The sequence below is a fragment of the Rhinopithecus roxellana genome, chromosome 3, assembly GCF_007565055.1.
Source record: "Rhinopithecus roxellana isolate Shanxi Qingling chromosome 3, ASM756505v1, whole genome shotgun sequence".
Classification (NCBI taxonomy): Eukaryota; Metazoa; Chordata; class Mammalia; order Primates; family Cercopithecidae; genus Rhinopithecus; species Rhinopithecus roxellana.
The window spans coordinates 157,064,636-157,082,168 of NC_044551.1; the positions used below are offsets into that span (position 1 = coordinate 157,064,636).

The window sequence follows — 17,533 nt, forward strand, 5'->3', positions numbered from 1 at the left end:
GCCTGGGCAGGAAGAGTGAAACTCCGACTCAAAAAAAAATGGAGGGGGGGGATTGTGAAAAACTAAAACAACTCAAGGGGTCTTCTGACTCAAAAGTGCTGATTCACTAAATGTCAGGCCACCATAACTTGTAAAATAAGAGGATTCTTGCTGCTGGGGTTGCTATCCAGCTGTTCTCTCATCAGAAAAAGTGCTCAGACCATAAGATTCAAAAGTTTCACCAATTCTGGGATCTTCTAAAGTCTGTGGCAGAAGGACATGGTACCAGCCAAGGAGAGCTTCTACAAAAGGTGGGTGTGGCTGTCTAATTTGCAGTGGTAAGAGGACATGTGAAAAAGGATGTCTGGGGTCACTAGCTTCAGGTTTACCAAGTGTGGGATAGAAGAAGCAGTAATGCACAAGGTAGGGTTCTGGATTTCTCCAAGTAACCTATTGATTGTCAGTTCTTAGAACCCTATTCTTGTCAAAGAGCTTGTACAACTGTAGACCAGAACATCTGGGCTGAACTACACACTTAATGGTATTTATTTCTCAAAGTGACTCTTGGTTTTTCCTTTTTTTTTTTTAGATGGAGTCTCATTCCACCGCCCAGGCTGGAATGCACTGGTGCAATCTCGGCTCACTGCAACCTCTGCCTCCCGGGTTCAAGCGAGTCTCCTGCCTCAGCCTCCCAAGTAGCTGGAACTATGGGCACCCATCACCATGCCTGGCTAATTTTTGTATTTTTAGTAGAGATGGGTCGTCACCATATTGGCCAGGGTGGTCTTGAACTCCTGACCTTGTGATACACCCGCCTCGGCCTCCCAAAGTGTTGGGATTACAGGTGTAAGCCACTGTGCTCGGGGGCTTTTCCTTTTAATTAGTACTGAAGTGAGAAAGCTCATAGAATTACTGCTAGCACTCATATTTTCAGTACAATCCTTCCAATGGAAGCAATACACAAAAATATTCACCAAGGACTCACCTGGGGGAAGAGTGGATTAATCTTCATTGTCATCCAATATGACCTTTCTGCAGAGAGATGTTTAACTTTTGCAAAAAGCAAAGCTACAACTTGATGTCTTTTAAAAATGTGGGCCAGGTGTGGTGGCTCACACCTATAATCCCAGCAGTTTGGGAGACTGAGGCAGGTGGATCGCTTGAGCCCAGGATTTTGAGAACAGCCTGGGTAACATGGCAAAAACCCTGTCTCTACAAAAAATACCAAAAAAAAAAAAAAAAAAAAAAACACACAACAAAACAAAACTAGCTGGGCATGGTGGTGTGCACCTGTAGTTCCAGCTCCTTGGGAGGTTGAGGTGGGAGGATGGCTTGAGCCTGGGAGGTTGAGGCTGTAGTGAGACTGCACCACTGCACTACTCACTAACAGATCAAGACCCTGTCAAAAAAAAAAAAAAGTTTTCAGTTACAGAGTTACAGTAAATCTGTGTTTCTGTTCAGTTGAAGGTTTGGGGGTTTCTGGCTGACTCAGCAATTAATGTTCTACCTCGGCTAAGTTCTTCTCATTGCTCTCTGAAACCAAACACATAAGGTAAATCCATCATGTTTAACTTTGTTGTTGTTTGGGTTTGTTTTTTTTTTGAGATGGAGTCTCGTTCTGTCACCCAGGCTGCAGTGCAGCGATGTGATCTCGGCTCTCGGCTCATTGCAGTCTCTTGCCTCCCAGGTTCAAGCGATTCTCCTGCCTTAGCCTCCCAAGTAGCTGGGATTATAGCAACCACCACCATGCGTGGCTAAATTTTGTATTATTAGTATTATTATTAGTAGTAGTAGAGGTGAGGTTTCACCATGTTGGCCAGGCTGGTTTTGAACTTCTGACCTCAAGTGATCCACCTGCCTCAGCCTCGCAAAGTGCTGGGATTACAGGTGTGAGCCACTGCGCCTGGCCTAAGACACATTTAGCTTGGAAGAAACTTTCAAACTGTCTCCCAAAGTGGCTGTACTGTTTTGCATTCTCACCAGAATGAGAATTCTTGCTGCTCTGCCTTCTTGCCAGTAATTGGTATTGCCACTTATTTGGACTTTAGCCATTCTAATAGGTGGAAATAAAAATTTAAAGAAAGGATCTTGATGCATAATGCCACATTTATTTTCAGAAAGTTTGTATATATCTGGAGTAACTTTTGTTCCTATACTCTTTTGTTTCCCACATTTCATCAGATGCAAAAGTTATACTGATTTTGTTGTTGTTGTTGTTGAGACAAGGTCTCACTCTGCCACCCAGGCTGGTGAATAGTGGTGTGATCATAGCTCACTGTAGCCTTGATCTCCTGGGCTCAAGCAATCCTCCCACCTCAGCCTCCGAAGTAGTTCATCTCCACACTTGGCTACCTTTTATTATTATTATTATTATTATTATTTTTATTTTGTAGAGATAGGGAGTCTTGCTTTGTTGCCCAGGCTGATCTCAAACTCCTGGGCTCAAGTGATCCTCCTGCCTTGGCCTCCCAAAGTGCTGGGATTATAGGCACGAGCAACTGTGCCTGACCTTCATGCTGATTACACTTACTGACAGTTTCTTTTTCTCCATTCTGATAGCCACTTCCCTAATCCAGGTGTTCATTATCTCATACCTGGGCAAAAAGCTGCAGCCAGATTGCTTGTTTCCTACCCTCCAGTATCTCCTTGTTCTAACCCAATTTACTCAATTCAGCTAAAAAGAAAAAATTTTGTACTCTTCCTTTAACAATTTTTATTGTTTTTCGAAAACTATGGTGGGTGGCTTATTGAACCAAAGTTATGTATTTATTTTTAGTTTTATAGAGATGGGGGTCTTGTTATTTTGCCCAGGGTGGTCTCAAACTCCTGGGCTCAAGCAATCCTCCTATGTTGGCCTCCCAATATGCTGGGATTACAAGTGTAAGCCACTGCTCCTGGCCTGAGAAGGATATCTACAAACCTAATAACATGGTTTGTGTATGAGAGGAGGTCTAGGTATTTAGTGGGGAAAGTAAAAAGACTCTTTTCCTCATTTTATATTCATTTTATTCTTTTTTCCACATGCCTGTTGTGTCAAATTGTTTTGTTCTTTTTGAAATTTGAACCATGTGAATGTATTAACTATCAGATTTTTTTTTTTTTTTTTTTTTTTTTTTTTGAGACAGAGTCTCACTCTGTTGCCCAGGCTGGAGTGCAGCGGCACAATCTTGGCTAACTGCAATCTCCACCTCTTGGGCTCAAGCAATTCTCCTGCCTCAGCCTCCTGAGTAGCTGGGATTACAGGGGCCCACCACCACACCTGGCTAATTTGTGTAAACTATTAGATTTTTTTAGTGTGAAATTACATGGTCTAAGAAACTAACAATATAGTTGGAGAAACCAGAAGACAAGTTTTAAATGTTTCTGTTATAAGGGAGGAAGATATATTTGATGGTAGTCAGGGATAACTTCACCTAGGGTGCTGATTAGCAGATTTATAAGAAGGATATAATGGCTGAAGCATGTTTACCTGATTGATGAATTTCCTCTGCTTTTGAGGTTGCCATGGAATTGATGTGATATAGTGGGAAGAGCATGGGTTTTGGGACCAAGCAGAAATAAATTCAAATCCCAGCTTTTCTATACACTGGCCTTATAACCTTGGGCAAGTTATTTAACAATTTTGAAGTTTCAACTTCCTCATCTACAAAATGGGTAAAATCTGAATAGGATCATTATAAAGGTTAAATGACCTCCAAGTGCAACCAATATGTTCGTTTACTTCTTATACAGATGGGCTGAACTGAGATGGATTGGCATATAGGAATTAAATGTCTGGAGAAAATGCAGGATGCATGTGAAAGAACTTCATGTAGCTAAAGTCCCTGTATCTATAATTTAGTCTGTCAATCTCATATTATGGGATTTGAAACCTCTTATTGTCTCAGAAGTTTTAGAAACCCTTGGGCTAGCTGGGCACAGTGGCTCACACCTATAATCTCAGCACTTTGGGAGGCTGAGGTGGGAGGACTGCTTGAGCCCAGAGGTTAGAGGCCAGCAGCCTGAGTAACATAGGGAGACCCCCATCTCCACAAATAATTAAAAAAAAAAAAAAAGCCAGGCATGGTGGTCCAATCCTGTGGTCCCAGCTATTTGGGAAGCTAAGGTGGGAGAATTGCTTGAGCCTGAGAGGTCGAGGCTGCAGTGAGCAGGTGATTGTACCACTGCACTTCAGCACCGGTAACAGGGTAAGACCCTGTCTCAAAAAAACAAAATAACAAAATAAAAATCCTTTGGCTCTACAGTTTTTATGTGTGGTTTTTTTTTTTTTTAGATAGAGTCTTGCTCTGTTGCCCAGGCTGGAGTGCAGTGTCACGATCTTGGCTCACTGAAAGCTCCACCTCCCAGGTTCACGCCATTCTCCTGCCTCAGCCTCCCAAATAGCTGGGACTATAGGCGCCTGCCACCACGCCCGGCTAATTTTTTTTGTATTTTTAGTAGAGACAGGGTTTCACCATGTTAGCCAGGATGGCCTCGATCTCCTGACCTCACGATCTGCCCACCTCGGCCTCCCAAAGTGCTAGGATTACAGGTGTGAGCCACCGCGCCCAGCCATGTGTTCTTTATCCTTCTTGATCTGGAAGATGGTCAAAACAGAGTGCTTTGAAACACATTATAAGTAGACTCTAAATATTCCCACTGTCTTTTTTTTAATTTTCTTCTTTATTCCATAGAGACTCAAAATTGCCAATGCTGACTATATTTCAAGACTATATTTCAAGTCATCATGGCAGGGTATTAGGAAAAGTTTTCAATTAGCAATAATCATTCCTTTGGCTATGATACTGCCACTAAGCAAATCTCCACTCCATTTTTTTTCCTGAGACAGAGTCTCGCTCTGTCACCCATGCTGGAGTGCAATGGTGTGATCTCAGCTCACTGCAACCTCCGCCTCCCGGATTCAAGTGATTCTCCTGCTTCAGCCTTCTGAGTAGCTGGGATTACAGGTGCGCACCACCACGCCCAGCTAATTTTTGTAGTTTTAGTAGAAACGGGGTTTCACCATGTTGGTCAGGCTGGTCATGAACTCCTGACCTCAGGTGATCCACCCACCTCAGCCTCCCAAAGTGCTGGGATTACAGGCATGAGCCACCATACCTGGCCTGAGTGTGATTTTATTTATCAAATTTATCACTTGACATTGTGATGATTTATCAATGAGTTTTCAAATTTTAAATCCATAGGAATGTAGTATATACGGAACTATTGAATCACATTTTCTTTTTGGGACAAAGTTTCACCCTTGTTGCCCAGGCTGAAGTGCCATGGTGTCAATCTTGGCTAACTGCAACCTCTGCCTCCCAGGTGCAAGCAATTCTCCTGCCTCAGCCTCCTGAGTAGCTGGGATTATAGGTGCCCACCACCACGCCTGGCTAATTTTTTGTATTTTTAGTAGAGACATGGTTTCATCATGTTGGCCAGGCTGGTCTTGAACTCCTGACCTCAGGTAATCCACCCGCCTTGGCCTCCCAAAGTGCTGGGATTACAGGCATGAGCCACCGTGCCCAGCCGTTAAATCACATTTAATAGAGACTCTATAGAGCAGTCACCAAAATATAGGAGACTGGGAGTTCCTAATTCCCATACTGACTGTCAAACTACTGACAGGTATCTCAAGTAAAGGTCCTGGTGAAACAAAGATTATTGCTCAATCACATTTCTTTAGCTATACTCGGGGTTAGTCGGTAGGCACTGAGTAAAGAGAGTGTTTTCTTCTCTCTCAAATAAATTGAGAAAAATGTATATATATCCATATTTCCTTTCCCTGTGTCCTTGAGAGTCACTGCATTTGTTTAAAGAATTTAATGAGTTTGTTCAGGGAGTTGCCTCAGAAATTATTTTTGTATCAGTAGTAAGCATGACAAGCAGTTCCTTTGTAATGCTGTACCAGTCAATACCTGTTTTTGCCTAAGGATGTATCCATACCAATTCTGGATAATCCAGCTTTGAAGTGGGTTGGGCAGTGCTAGGTTTCTTTTGTTGGTGTTATTAGTTTGGGTTGTGACTTAGTCACACATGCCTTGAAAACTTAACAGCACTGAGGGTATAGGCTAATTAAATTCCACAAATGCTAACTAAAGCCAGTGTACATAGCATTTACATTAATAGTTATGTAGAATAGGTATAAGACTTTTTTTTAATTTTCTACAACTTATTTATTATCTAGAAAGAACATTTAACTAACATGTTCTGCTCATAGAAAACACTATCCTTTACATGTGAAATGTCAAAATGAGCAATAACCAAGCCAAAGAAATGTTTATGATCTTCAAAATGTTTTTTAAATAAATGTTTGGCAGAATCAACTTTTAAAGTCATAAAAAAATCATTATATTCTTTTTTTTTTTTTTTTTTTTTTTTTTTTTTTTTTTTTTTTTTTTTTTTTTTTTTTGAGGCGGAGTCTCGCTCTGTCGCCCGGACTGGAGTGCAGTGGCCAGATCTCAGCTCACTGCAAGCTCCGCCTCCCGGGTTTCCGCCATTCTCCTGCCTCAGCCTCCCGAGTAGCTGGGACTACAGGCGCCCGCCACCTCGCCCGGCTAGTTTTTGTATTTTTAGTAGAGACGGGGTTTCACCGTGTTAGCCAGGATGGTCTCGATCTCCTGACCTCGTGATCCGCCCGTCTCGGCCTCCCAAAGTGCTGGGATTACAGGCTTGAGCCACCGCGCCCGGCCAATCATTATATTCTTATAAAAATTTCAGATCCCAGTTTAAGGATGATGAAACATTAAATCTTGCACAGTTGAGATATATAAAGGCCTTTGTTAAAGTTGTAAGAGAGGAGAAAATGACTTTTTTTTTTTTTTTTTTTTTTTTTGGAGACTGAGTCTTGCTCTGTCGCCAGGCTGGAGTGCAGTGGTGCGATCTCAGCTCACTGCAACCTCCACCTCCCGGGTTCAAGCGATTCTCGTGCCTCAGCCACCTGAGTAGCTGGGATTACAGGCACGCGCCACCACACTTAGCTAATTTTTGTATTTTTAGTAGAGACGGGGTTTCACCGTGTTGGCCAGGATGATCTCCATCTCCTGACCTCGTGATCCGCTCACCTCTGCCTCCCAAAGTGCTGGGATTACAGGCGTGAGCCACTGCGCCCGGCCTTTTTTTTTTTTTCAGCCAAATTCTGTTATCATATGGACATTCTCGGGGTCAAAGGATATTTCCCATACAAACCACCAGACTCCTTTTTTGGTGATCTCTGAATAAAGGATTAGATGGAAACAGATTTTTTTTTTAAATTTTTTTGAGACAGGGCACCGCTCTATCGCTCAGGCTGGAGTTCAGTGGCAGGATCTCGGCTCACTGCAACCTCTATCTTCCAGGCTCAAGGGATCCCTCCCGCCTCAGCCCCCTGAGTAGTTAGGATTACAGGCATGCACCACCATGCTGGTCTAATTATTATTATTATTGGTCTAATTATTATTATTATTATTATTATTATTTATTTATTTTTTTTTTTAGACGATGTCTTGCTCTGTCTCCCAACCTGGAGTGCAGTGGCACGATCTTGGCTCACTGTAACCTTCGCCTCCTGGGTTCAAGCGATTCTCCTGCCTCAGCCTCCCGAGTAGCTGGGATTACAGGCACACACCAACACATCCGGCTAATTTTTGTATTTTTAGTATAGTCGGGGTTTCACCAAGTTGGTCAGGCTGGTCTCAAACTCCTGACCTCAAATGATCCGCCCACCTAGGCCCCCCAAAGTGCTGGGATTACAGGCGTGAGTCACCACGCCCAGCCTAATTTTTGTATTTTTTGTAGAGACGGGGTTTCACCATGTTGCCTAGGCAGGTCTCGAACTCCTGGGCTCAAATGATCCGCCCGCCTCAGCATCCCATAGTGTTGGGATTACAGGCGTAAGCCACGGCGCCCGCTACAGAATCTCAGCATTTTTTAACCCCCTCTTTATTGACAAGATAAAGACAGAGATAGAGAGATGGATACAGGGAGGAAGAGACATCTTTAGAGGAGGGAAGACCACCACAGCTAGCCTTGTTTTGCACCACACAGATCTGATTATAACTGGAATTAGTTGCGCTGGTAGGACCCAGGGGCGAGCAGAGAGTTCCTGAAGGAAGAGGAGATAATAACTAGCAAAAATGAGTATTTCCTGTAAGTTTGGGACTTTGCTAAGCGCTACGTTATCATCTAATTTATTCGTAACAATAACCCAATGAGGAAGGTACTAATATTACTCCCATTTCACAGAGGAGCGAGTTGAGTCACAAAAATGAAACAGGCGGCAAATAAGTGGCGGCACCAGAACTCGAAACTGCCCCGGAGCACGCACTCTTCACCACCCTGTTCCACTCTGAGGTCGGATTCCGCGCGCGGTTCGCGGAATTCCCACCTTCCTACGTGGGACAGTTCCCGGTACTGAGGCATGGCGCTGTCCAGCCCTCAGGCCCGCAGCCGTCCGCAAGCAGGAGAACGCGGCCCCGCTGGGAGATCCCGCCCGAAGGCTGTAGAACTGCGACGCGCGGCCAGCTCCTGGCACGCGGGCGGGTCGAGTCTCCTCTAGGCGGCCATTCCAAGGAGCTCCCCGGGTGTCCCTCAGACCCGCGCGCTGGGCTCAACTCGGAAAGGCGGGAGGCGCGAAGCAGGATCGGCCTTGCCCCTCGACTGTCCCCTTACCGCTCCCTGTCCCCTATTCCCTCCCAAATAGCCCGCGGCAAATAGGTTACGCATCTTCACCTGTCCCAGAGGTGGTGACCGCTCTTAGTGACTGACGCTTCGCTCCTCCAACCAGGCAATGGCAAGAAGGTGGAGCCTCCCTAAGACTGATGGCTTCCTTTCTCCAATCCCAATGCAGCTAGTCTCCGGCCGTAGTCTGGGCGCCCAGCAGAGAGCGACAGGTGGGAGCTGCGTTACTTCGGCGCCTCTTGCGACCTTGACGTACAAGTTTCACCAAGTGCAGGGTGAAGTCTACTCCAAATTTGACCAATTCTTGCGGGTCATCACTTCAGCAGTCATTTTATTCAGAAGTGGAAATTTCCCGGCCCTTTCCCGTCACCTCAGATGAGGGCGGGATGAATGGTACTCTCACAGGCCAATTGTACCACGCGACGTCCCGCGACAAAGTGACCGACACTTTATGGCGCCAATGAGTTCTCCCATTGTTCGGGGTCACTATGACTGACCACAAGGCCAACTAATCCACTTTAAGGTCGTGATGCGATAGTCAGACGGGTTGGCCAATAAACATAGAAAAAGGCCGGAAGTCAGCTCGTGAAGGGTGGGAGGCGGGTGTTCGCAACCGCCTAGGCCTGCGCGGGTCAACGCAGCTTGGCGGCTGCGAGCCAGCAAGCGGCGCGTGACGAAGAGCCTGAGCGACGGGTCACTTTGGCCAATGATCTGCAGCCGCCAGGGTATTGCAGCCAGTGGCGAGTCTCGGGGGCGGGAAGCAGCAGGTTAGGCAGTGAGAAGTTAGTGGCGCTGCTGGGACGGGGGAAAGGAGACGCTTCTTCCTCTTGCTGCTCCTCTCGTTCCCGGGATCAGCGGCGGCGGTGGCCGCAAGTGGGTCGGCACCGTCTCCGGCTCCGCGTGCGAACAATGCTGACTGATGGCGGAGGCGGCGGCACCTCCTTTGAGGAGGACCTGGACTCTGTGGCTCCGCGATCCGCCCCAGCTGGGGCCTCGGAGCCGCCTCCGCCGGGAGGGGTCGGTCTGGGGATCCGCACCGTGAGGCTCTTTGGGGAGGCCGGGCCAGCGCCGGGAGTCGGCGGCGGCGGCGGCGGCGCCAGCGGTGCCGGCGGAGGGGACGCTGCGCTGGATTTCAAGTTGGCGGCTGCCGTGCTGAGGACCGGGGGTGGAGGTGGTGCCTCTGGCAGTGACGAGGACGAAGTGTCCGAGGTAAGGCTCCGGGACCCTCGCCTCCCACACAGTGTGAGGCGTGAATTCTCTTTGGGTCGGCTCTGGGCCGGGGCCATCCTCCCGCTTCCCTGACGGAGTCCTGTGACAGCGGTCAGCTCCATGGCGGCGGTGGCCGCGGTGAGGGCCTAGTGAGCCCTCGGTTTACTCTTCAGCTAGAGCGGGACAGGTTCCCGTCACCATCCGTAGACCCACAATAGGGAGTCCTTTGGTCTCTGAGCTTCGCGCGGGAACAGGGACTCCTCAGGCTGCCTCCCGCCCACCCTGCTTTGGAGTTGGGGGGGGCGGGGTCTTGCCAGAGTCCCTGCCCTTGGTACTGAGAGAGACAAACAGAGACAGAGAGCTGGTGCAAAGATGGTTTCTCTTCTTTGCCTCTCAGTTGAGGGATACGTTTATTTGCCTTCTGCCTTGTGTGTGTCTTACCTGTGTGCTTAAAGAGGGTTCTTATTTTCCCTCTTCAGTTTGAGACAGGTTTGAGTGTTAGGGATCTCTCGGCTTTTACCCTGAAAAATCACGTGACTCCTCCTTCTGGGACCTTTTGTGAAGTTAGACAGGAAAAGGAAGTTCCAAGGCATCCCTGAGCTTTGGAATAGCTGGGTAGCTGAACTCGGAGGTTTTAGGCTTGGAGAAGGTGAAGCAGCCTATGGAAACCTCTTTTTTTTTTTTTTTTGAGATGGAGTTTCGCTCTTGTTGTCCACGCTGGAGTACAATGGCGCGATCTCAGCTCACTGCATCCTCCGCCTCCCGGGTTCAAGCGATTCTCCTACCCCAGCCTCCCGAGTAGCTGGGATTACAGGCGTGCGCCACCATGCGCAGCTAATTTTGTATTTTTAGTAGAGACAGGGTTTCACCATGTTGGTCAGGCTGGTCTGGAACTCCTGACCTCAGGTGATCCGCCCGCCTCGGCCTCCCAAAGTGCTGGGATTACAGGCATGAGCCACCGTGCCCGGCTGGACACCTCTGCCTTTGCAGTGAGGTCCTTCAGTTCTTTAGCTCTTCTGTGTGTACTCTTATGTGTACACATCTTTAGGTCTGAGCAACCTGGGGTGATAGGCATTAACTTCTTTTGGGCTCTGGGGAAAAAGGGGCGGTTTGTTGTTGTTGTTGTTTTGTTTCGTTTTGAGATGGAGTTTCGCTCTGTTGCCAGGCTGGAGTGCAGTGGCGCGATCTGGGCTCACTGCAACCTCCGCCTCCCGGGTTCAAGCGATTTCCCTGCCTTAGCCTCCCTAGTAGCTGGGACTACAGGCGCGTGCCACCACTCCCGGCCAATATTTTTTTTAGTAGAGACGGGGTTTTTGTCCAGGATGGTCTCGATTTCCTGACCTTGTGATCCCAAGGGGCGGTATTTTATGTGTATACTTTTTTCTGTTGACTGTGGCTTGCGTAGAGTACTGTACCGTGATTGTTTTAAGTGCTCAGAGTATTTATTTTATTTTGGTTCTGAGGTGCCTGATTTGTCACCTGTGACCAGGTATTTTAACCTCTGGTCTTGGTGTTAAAGTACAGGAATTTCTCTGTGTGTACTAACAATCCTGGCTCTTGGATTTGAGAGGAATAAGGAGAAATTATTTGTGGGTTACAGACTGCAGTTAGTATACTGTCTTATTCTAGGTCTGAACAGGATTTTATTTAATATTTAAAACCTTAATACATTCTGACCCTAACATTTTGCTTTGGAAAAAAAAGTGTATGGGTTATAAGGCGGGTAGTCCCTTGAATGTCTACGTCTTTGAATTTCACTGTAAGGGAAATAACTTCTAAGCCAAGGTGAGAGAAATGTTTTATTTGAGTAGGCAGTTATGGGGAGAGACTCTGGAGCATGCTTACTCTTGGTCTTGTGGAAGGCTTTATTTTATCCTTTCAGTGAATTGAGAGATTAAGCTAGCACACAGAACTTTTTAGCTAGGAAATGAAGTGTGGGGGATATCCTTAGACTAAAGTTAGAGCTTATATTTCTTTGAAACTTGTAAATGAGAATCTGAAAGAGTTTGCGTTGGTCTAAATGTTATCACATTTAGCCCTTGATTTTCTTGACCATTTGTACGTAATTGTCCTGAATGAGATGAAAGGTCACTCATTTGCCTTTTTTAATTTTAATTTTTTTTTTTTTTTTTGAGACTATGTCTTGCTCTTGTCGCCCAGGCTGGAGTGCAGTGGCTTGACCTCGGCTCACTGCAGCCTCCGCCTCCCTGGTTCAAGTGATTCTCCTGCCTCAGCCTCCCTAGTAACTGGGATTCCAGGCACCTGCTACTATGACCAGCTAATTTTTTTGTATTTTTAGTAGAGACGAGGTTTTACCATGTTGGCCAGGTTGGTCTCAAACTCCTGACCTCAGGTGATCGCCCTCCCAGAGTGCTGGGATTACAGGCAGGAGCCACCATGCCCGGCCTTAAATTTTTTTTTTTTTTTTTTAAGACAGATTTTGCTATATTGTCCAGGCTAGCCTCAAACTCCTGGGCTCAAGTGGTCTTCCTACCTCAGCCTCCGAAGTAGCTGGGACTATAGGTACACGCCACTGTGCCTGGCAACCATTTGCTTTTTTATAAGTAATAGTCTTAAATTTCTAAACAGGTAGAGCACTAGTGTGCCCCCAAAGTCATAAATTTCTCTGTCTCTCTCTTTCTGTGTGTGTGTGTGTGTGTAATTGTCTTTGGAGTCTCCATACCATGTGATTAAAGCTATTGGCAGAATCCATGCCTTTTGTATTTTTGAATCTTATTGTACAAGTCATATGTTGGTGATTCCTACACCCATTCAGTGGTGGCTAATGTTAGAAGAACCCCATATTCTCCTGTTTACTTATGTTTTCTGTGCCTAAAAGGATTTAGAGGTTAAGAGTACATGTAGACCTCATTTTTGGAATGGAAGTTTCTAGGAAACCCACTTTAGCCTAATCTAAGATGATGCTTCGTGAATGTATAGATGCTTTCTTAATCTGTGTAGACAGGAAATTTTTTGGGGTCCTGTTTCGCCCATATCACAAAGAGGAAATTCTTGGAGTATCTAGTCTCTGTAGTATGTGTGGTAGAGTATAGTCTGTGCCTTTGTGAACAAAATGACCTGTTTTGGCCAAGCAAAAATTTTCCCTTTTCTTTTTCTGTCTAACAAGATGAGCTGTCTTCTTTTATTGTTATTGCCTTTGAATTTTCAGTTTGAAAAGGTAACAATGTTCTTCAAAAAATACTCATGTAATTGGCATTTGATGAATAATACTAATCCTCAGTCTCATCTTTCCTAAATATTTTGTTTATTTTATTGTTTTTATTTTTTGAGACAGGGTCTCAATCTGTCACCCAGGCTGGAGTGCAGTGGCACGATCTTGGCTCACTGCAACCTCCGCCTCCTGGGTTCAAGCGATTCTTCTGCCTCACCCTCCTGAGTAGCTGGGATTACAGGCATCCACCACCACACCCAGGTAATTTTTATATTTTTGGTAGAGATGGCATTTTGTCACGTTGGCCAGGCTGGTTTCAAATTCCTGGCCTCAAGTGATCCTCCCACCTTGGGCTCCCAAAGTGTTGGGATTATAGGCGTGAGCCACCGTGCCTGGCCTTCATTTTTCCTAGATATTTTAAAACCACCAGGCATGGTGGCTCACGCCTGTATTCACAGCACTTTGGGAGGCCAAAGCGGGTGGATCACCTGAGGTCAGGAGTTGGAGACCAGCCTGGCCAACATGGCAAAATTCTGTCTCTATTAAAACAAAAAATTAGCCGGGCTTGGTGGAGGGCACCTGTAATCTGAGTTACTCAAGAGGCTGAGGGAGGAGAATCGCTTGAACCCAGGAGACAGAGGTTGCAGTGAGCTGAGATCATGCCACTGCACTCCAGCCAGGGTGACAGAGACTCTGTCTCAAAAAAAAAAAAAAAATTAAATAAATAAATATTTTAGAACCAAGTACCTAGACATCCAGAAAGATGATGAATTGGTGTGTAGTTTGGGAGTGAAGCTTGTCTGGTTCCTCAAATGGGACAGGATTAGGTGAGAAATAAGAAATGTGGAGACGTAGTATTTTTGCTCTAGAATTAGTTGGTCTTCTACATTTTGTGTGCAGAGAAGTAGACACTCTAAGGACCTCTTTATATTTAATATCGGAGCCAAGAGCTGAGAAAAAACAAGCTGCTCTTTCTTGCTGCACAAGCGGAAGACCTTTTGGTTAGAGGAATGGACTCACATCTTCCAGTTCATTTTTTTTTTCTTTTTTTTGAGATGGAGTCTTGTGGCCCAGGCTGGCACCATCTCAGCTCACTGCAACCTCTGCTTCCTAGGTTGAAGCGATTCTCCTGCCTCAGCCTCTGGAGTAGTGAGATTACAGGTGTGTGCCACCATGCCTGGCTAAGTTTTCTATTTTTAGTGGAGATGGAGGTTTCACCATATTGGCCAGGCTGGTCTTGAACTCCTGAACTCAGGTGATCTGCTCCCCTAGGTCTCCCAAAGTGCTGGGACTACAGGCGTGAGCCACCTGCCGGGCCCTTTTGTTATTTTAAACATTGGGGTAAATACGCATGTTTCTTAGCTCTCTAAGGCCTTGATTAGAAGAGTTAGCACTGCATTGAATCCTATTGAGAAATGTATCCATGTTCAGAATAGAGATCAGGTTAAAAATTTCTTAAAAATTACTTTAGGCCTAGGCCGGGCGCGGTGGCTCAAGCTTGTAATCCCAGCACTTTGGGAGGCCGAGACGGGCGGATCACGAGGTCAGGAGATTGAGACCATCCTGGCTAACACGGTGAAACCCCGTCTCTACTAAAAAATACAAAAAACTAGCCGGGCGAGGTGACGGGCTCCTGTAGTCCCAGCTACTCGGGAGGCTGAGGCAGGAGAATGGCGTGAACCCGGGAGGCGGAGCTTGCAGTGAGCTGAGATCCGGCCACTGCACTCCAGCCTGGGCGGCAGAGCGAGACTCCGTCTCAAAAAAAAAAAAAAAAAAAAAAAATTACTTTAGGCCTGGTGCGGTGGCTAACACCTGTAATCCCAGCACTTTGGGAGGCTGAGGTGGGTGGATCACAAGATCAGGAGTTCGAGACCAGCCTGATCAACATGGTGAAACCCCGTTTCTGCTAAAAAACAAAAATTAGGTGGGTATGGTGGCGCGCTCCTGCAATCTCAGCCTACTCAGGAGGCTGAGGCAGGAGAATTGCTTGAACCTGGGAGGCGGAAGTTGCAGTGAGCTGAGATCGTGCCACTGCACTCCAGCCAGGACGACAGAGTGAGACTCCATCTCAAAAAAAAAAAAAAAAAGTTTAAAAAATGGCTTTTATTTTAAATATTTATTTATTTATTTATTTTTGGAGATTAGGACTACAGGTGTGAGCCAGCACACCCAGCCTATTTTTATTTATTTATTTATTTTTAGAGATAGGCTTTTGCTTTGTCACCCAGGCTGGAATGCAGTGGCACGATCATAGCTCACTGCAACCTCGAATTCCTGGGCTCAAGCAATCCTGCTGCCTCAGCCTCCCAAAGAGCTAGGTCTAACTAGAGGTGTACTCCACCACTCCAGCTAATTAAAAAAAAAAAAGTGTTGCCCAGGCTAGTCTTGAACTACTGGCCTCAAGGGATCCTTCTGCCTTGGCCTCCAAAAATGCAGAGATTACTTTGTAAGCCACTGTGCCTCACCAAAAAACCAATTTTTAAATGTTAATTTTAGAATTGTGGTCTTTTAGGCCGGGCGCGGTGGCTCAAGCCTGTAATCCCAGCACTTTGGGAGGCCCAGGCGGGTGGATCACGAGGTCAGGAGATCAAGACCATCCTGGCTAACACGGTGAAACCCCGTCTCTACTAAAAATACAGAAAACTAGCCGGGCGTGGTGGCGGGCGCCTGTAGTCCCAGCTACTCGGAGGCTGAGGCGGGAGAATGGCGTGAACCCAGGAGGCGGAGCTTGCAGTGAGCTGAGAGTGTGCCACTGCACTCCAGCCTGGGCGACACAGCGAGACTCCGTCTCAAAAAAAAAAAAAAAAAAAGAATTGTGGTCTTTTAATTTTTTTAGCAAATCGAAAGAAAAATACAATTTCTAAAGAAAAGATTGTGTGAGACATGGTTTTTAATTTTTGTCAGAAGAATGAATGTGTGTGTATGCATGTGTGTGTGTGACAGCCTCCTTTAAAATTTATTACAAAAGTGGCCGGGCACGGTGGCTCACGCCTATAATCCCACCACTTTGGGAGGCCAAGGCAGATGGATCATCTGAGGTCAGGAGTTTGAGAACAGCTTGGCCAACATGGTGAAAGCCTGTCTCTACTAAAAATACAAAATTAGCCAGGCGTGATGGCAGGCACCTGTAATACCAGCCACTCGGGAGGCTGAGGCAGGAGAATTGCTTGAACCCGGGAGACAGAGGCTGCAGTCAGCCAAGATCACACCACTACATTCCAGTCTGGGTGACAGAGCAAGACTCCATCTCAAAAAATTAGAAAATAATAAAATTATTACAAAATAGTCACTTGTTGAAAAACTCAACAATATGGATAGTAGATATAAGGTGAAAAGTAAAAGTGCTTCTTCCCACCCCCATTAATTCTTCAAATTCTACCCTTAAAGGTAACCAATATTAAAATTTTTCGTTCAGTAAATTTTCTAGGCTTATATTTCTATGTATGTGTGTATATATGTTCATACACACATACTTTAAAGGCATATCAAATTTAAAAGTGTAGCTTTATATCACACTGAGGTTTTTGTCTTGAGGAAGGTGTATGTAATTTTACAATTATATGAAAGCACACAGAGATTGTATTTAGCTCTGAAAATACAGCACAAGCTTTGTAGGGATTCTTTTTTCCCTGAGAATTACTTTTTCTTTTTTGAGACAGAGTCTCGCTCTGTCACCCAGGCTGGAGTGCAGTGGCACGATCCTGGCTCACTGCAAGCTCCGCTCCCGGGTTCACGCCATTCTTCTGCCTCAGCCTCCCGAGTAGCTGGGACTACAGGTGCCCGCCATCATGCCCAGCTACATTTTTAGTAGAGACGGGGTTTCACCATGTTGGCCAGGATGGTCTCGATCTCCTGACCTTGGGATCTGCCCACCCCGGCCTCCCAAATTGCTGGGATTACAGGCGTGAGCCACTGCGCCCGGCCTAAAATTTCTTTTAACGTCAAAAGCAAAAACCATACAGAAATCCCATCCTGATTTTCTCCAGTAGGTAAGGAGTTGGGTCATATCCTTTAAGATTGCTTATGATCTGTATATAACCTATTTTAATCTTTTAATTAATTTTTTTTTTTTTACTATTATGTTTTTTGAGAGGTGGGGTCTCACTTTTTTGCCCAGGCTGGCTGTTGCCCTGGCTATACAGTGCAGTGGCATGGTCATAACTCTCTGTGGTCTCCAACCCCTGGGCTCAAGCAATCCTTCTGCTTCAGCCTCCCAAGTAGTCAGGACTACAGGACTACAGGGGACTATAGGTGTGCACCACCATACTTGGCTAATATTATCTCTAATCTAGAGCAGGGTTTCTCAAGAGCAACATATAGATATTCTGGGACAGAGAATTCTTTATTGTGAGGGGCTCTCCTGTGCATTAGAAGTATCCCTGGCCTCTACCCACTAGATGCCAGTAGTAGAACCCAATTGTAACCGATTATGATAGCCAAAAATAGTTCAGATGTTGCCAAATGTCTCCTGGGGACAAAATCACTGCTGGTTGAGAGCCACTGGTCTAGAGGCCACTCTTGTCAGGAATGGTAGTT

General features: G+C 45.9%; 1 protein-coding gene and 1 non-coding gene across 17 annotated transcripts in view; one reads left to right on the forward strand and one right to left on the reverse strand.

Moving 5' to 3' along the window:
* Window positions 1–4,644: 4,644 nt before the first annotated feature.
* Window positions 4,645–4,781, reverse strand: LOC115896761. The gene has a single exon (XR_004056645.1). It is a non-coding gene; the product is annotated as a U4 spliceosomal RNA (small nuclear RNA).
* A 4,596-nt stretch (window positions 4,782–9,377) lies between these two features.
* Window positions 9,378–17,533, forward strand: part of LOC104681761 (ankyrin repeat and KH domain-containing protein 1) — a 141,854-nt gene continuing 133,698 nt past the window's right edge. For 15 of the 16 annotated variants that reach the window (XM_030927693.1, XM_030927694.1, XM_030927697.1 and 12 more), the window contains exon 1: window positions 9,378–9,825. In XM_030927693.1, coding sequence (XP_030783553.1) covers window positions 9,526–9,825 — 300 coding nt within the window. In that variant the 5' untranslated portion in view covers window positions 9,378–9,525. The remainder of the gene's footprint in view (window positions 9,826–17,533) is intronic. The other variant, XM_010388147.2, reaches the window with a different exon arrangement.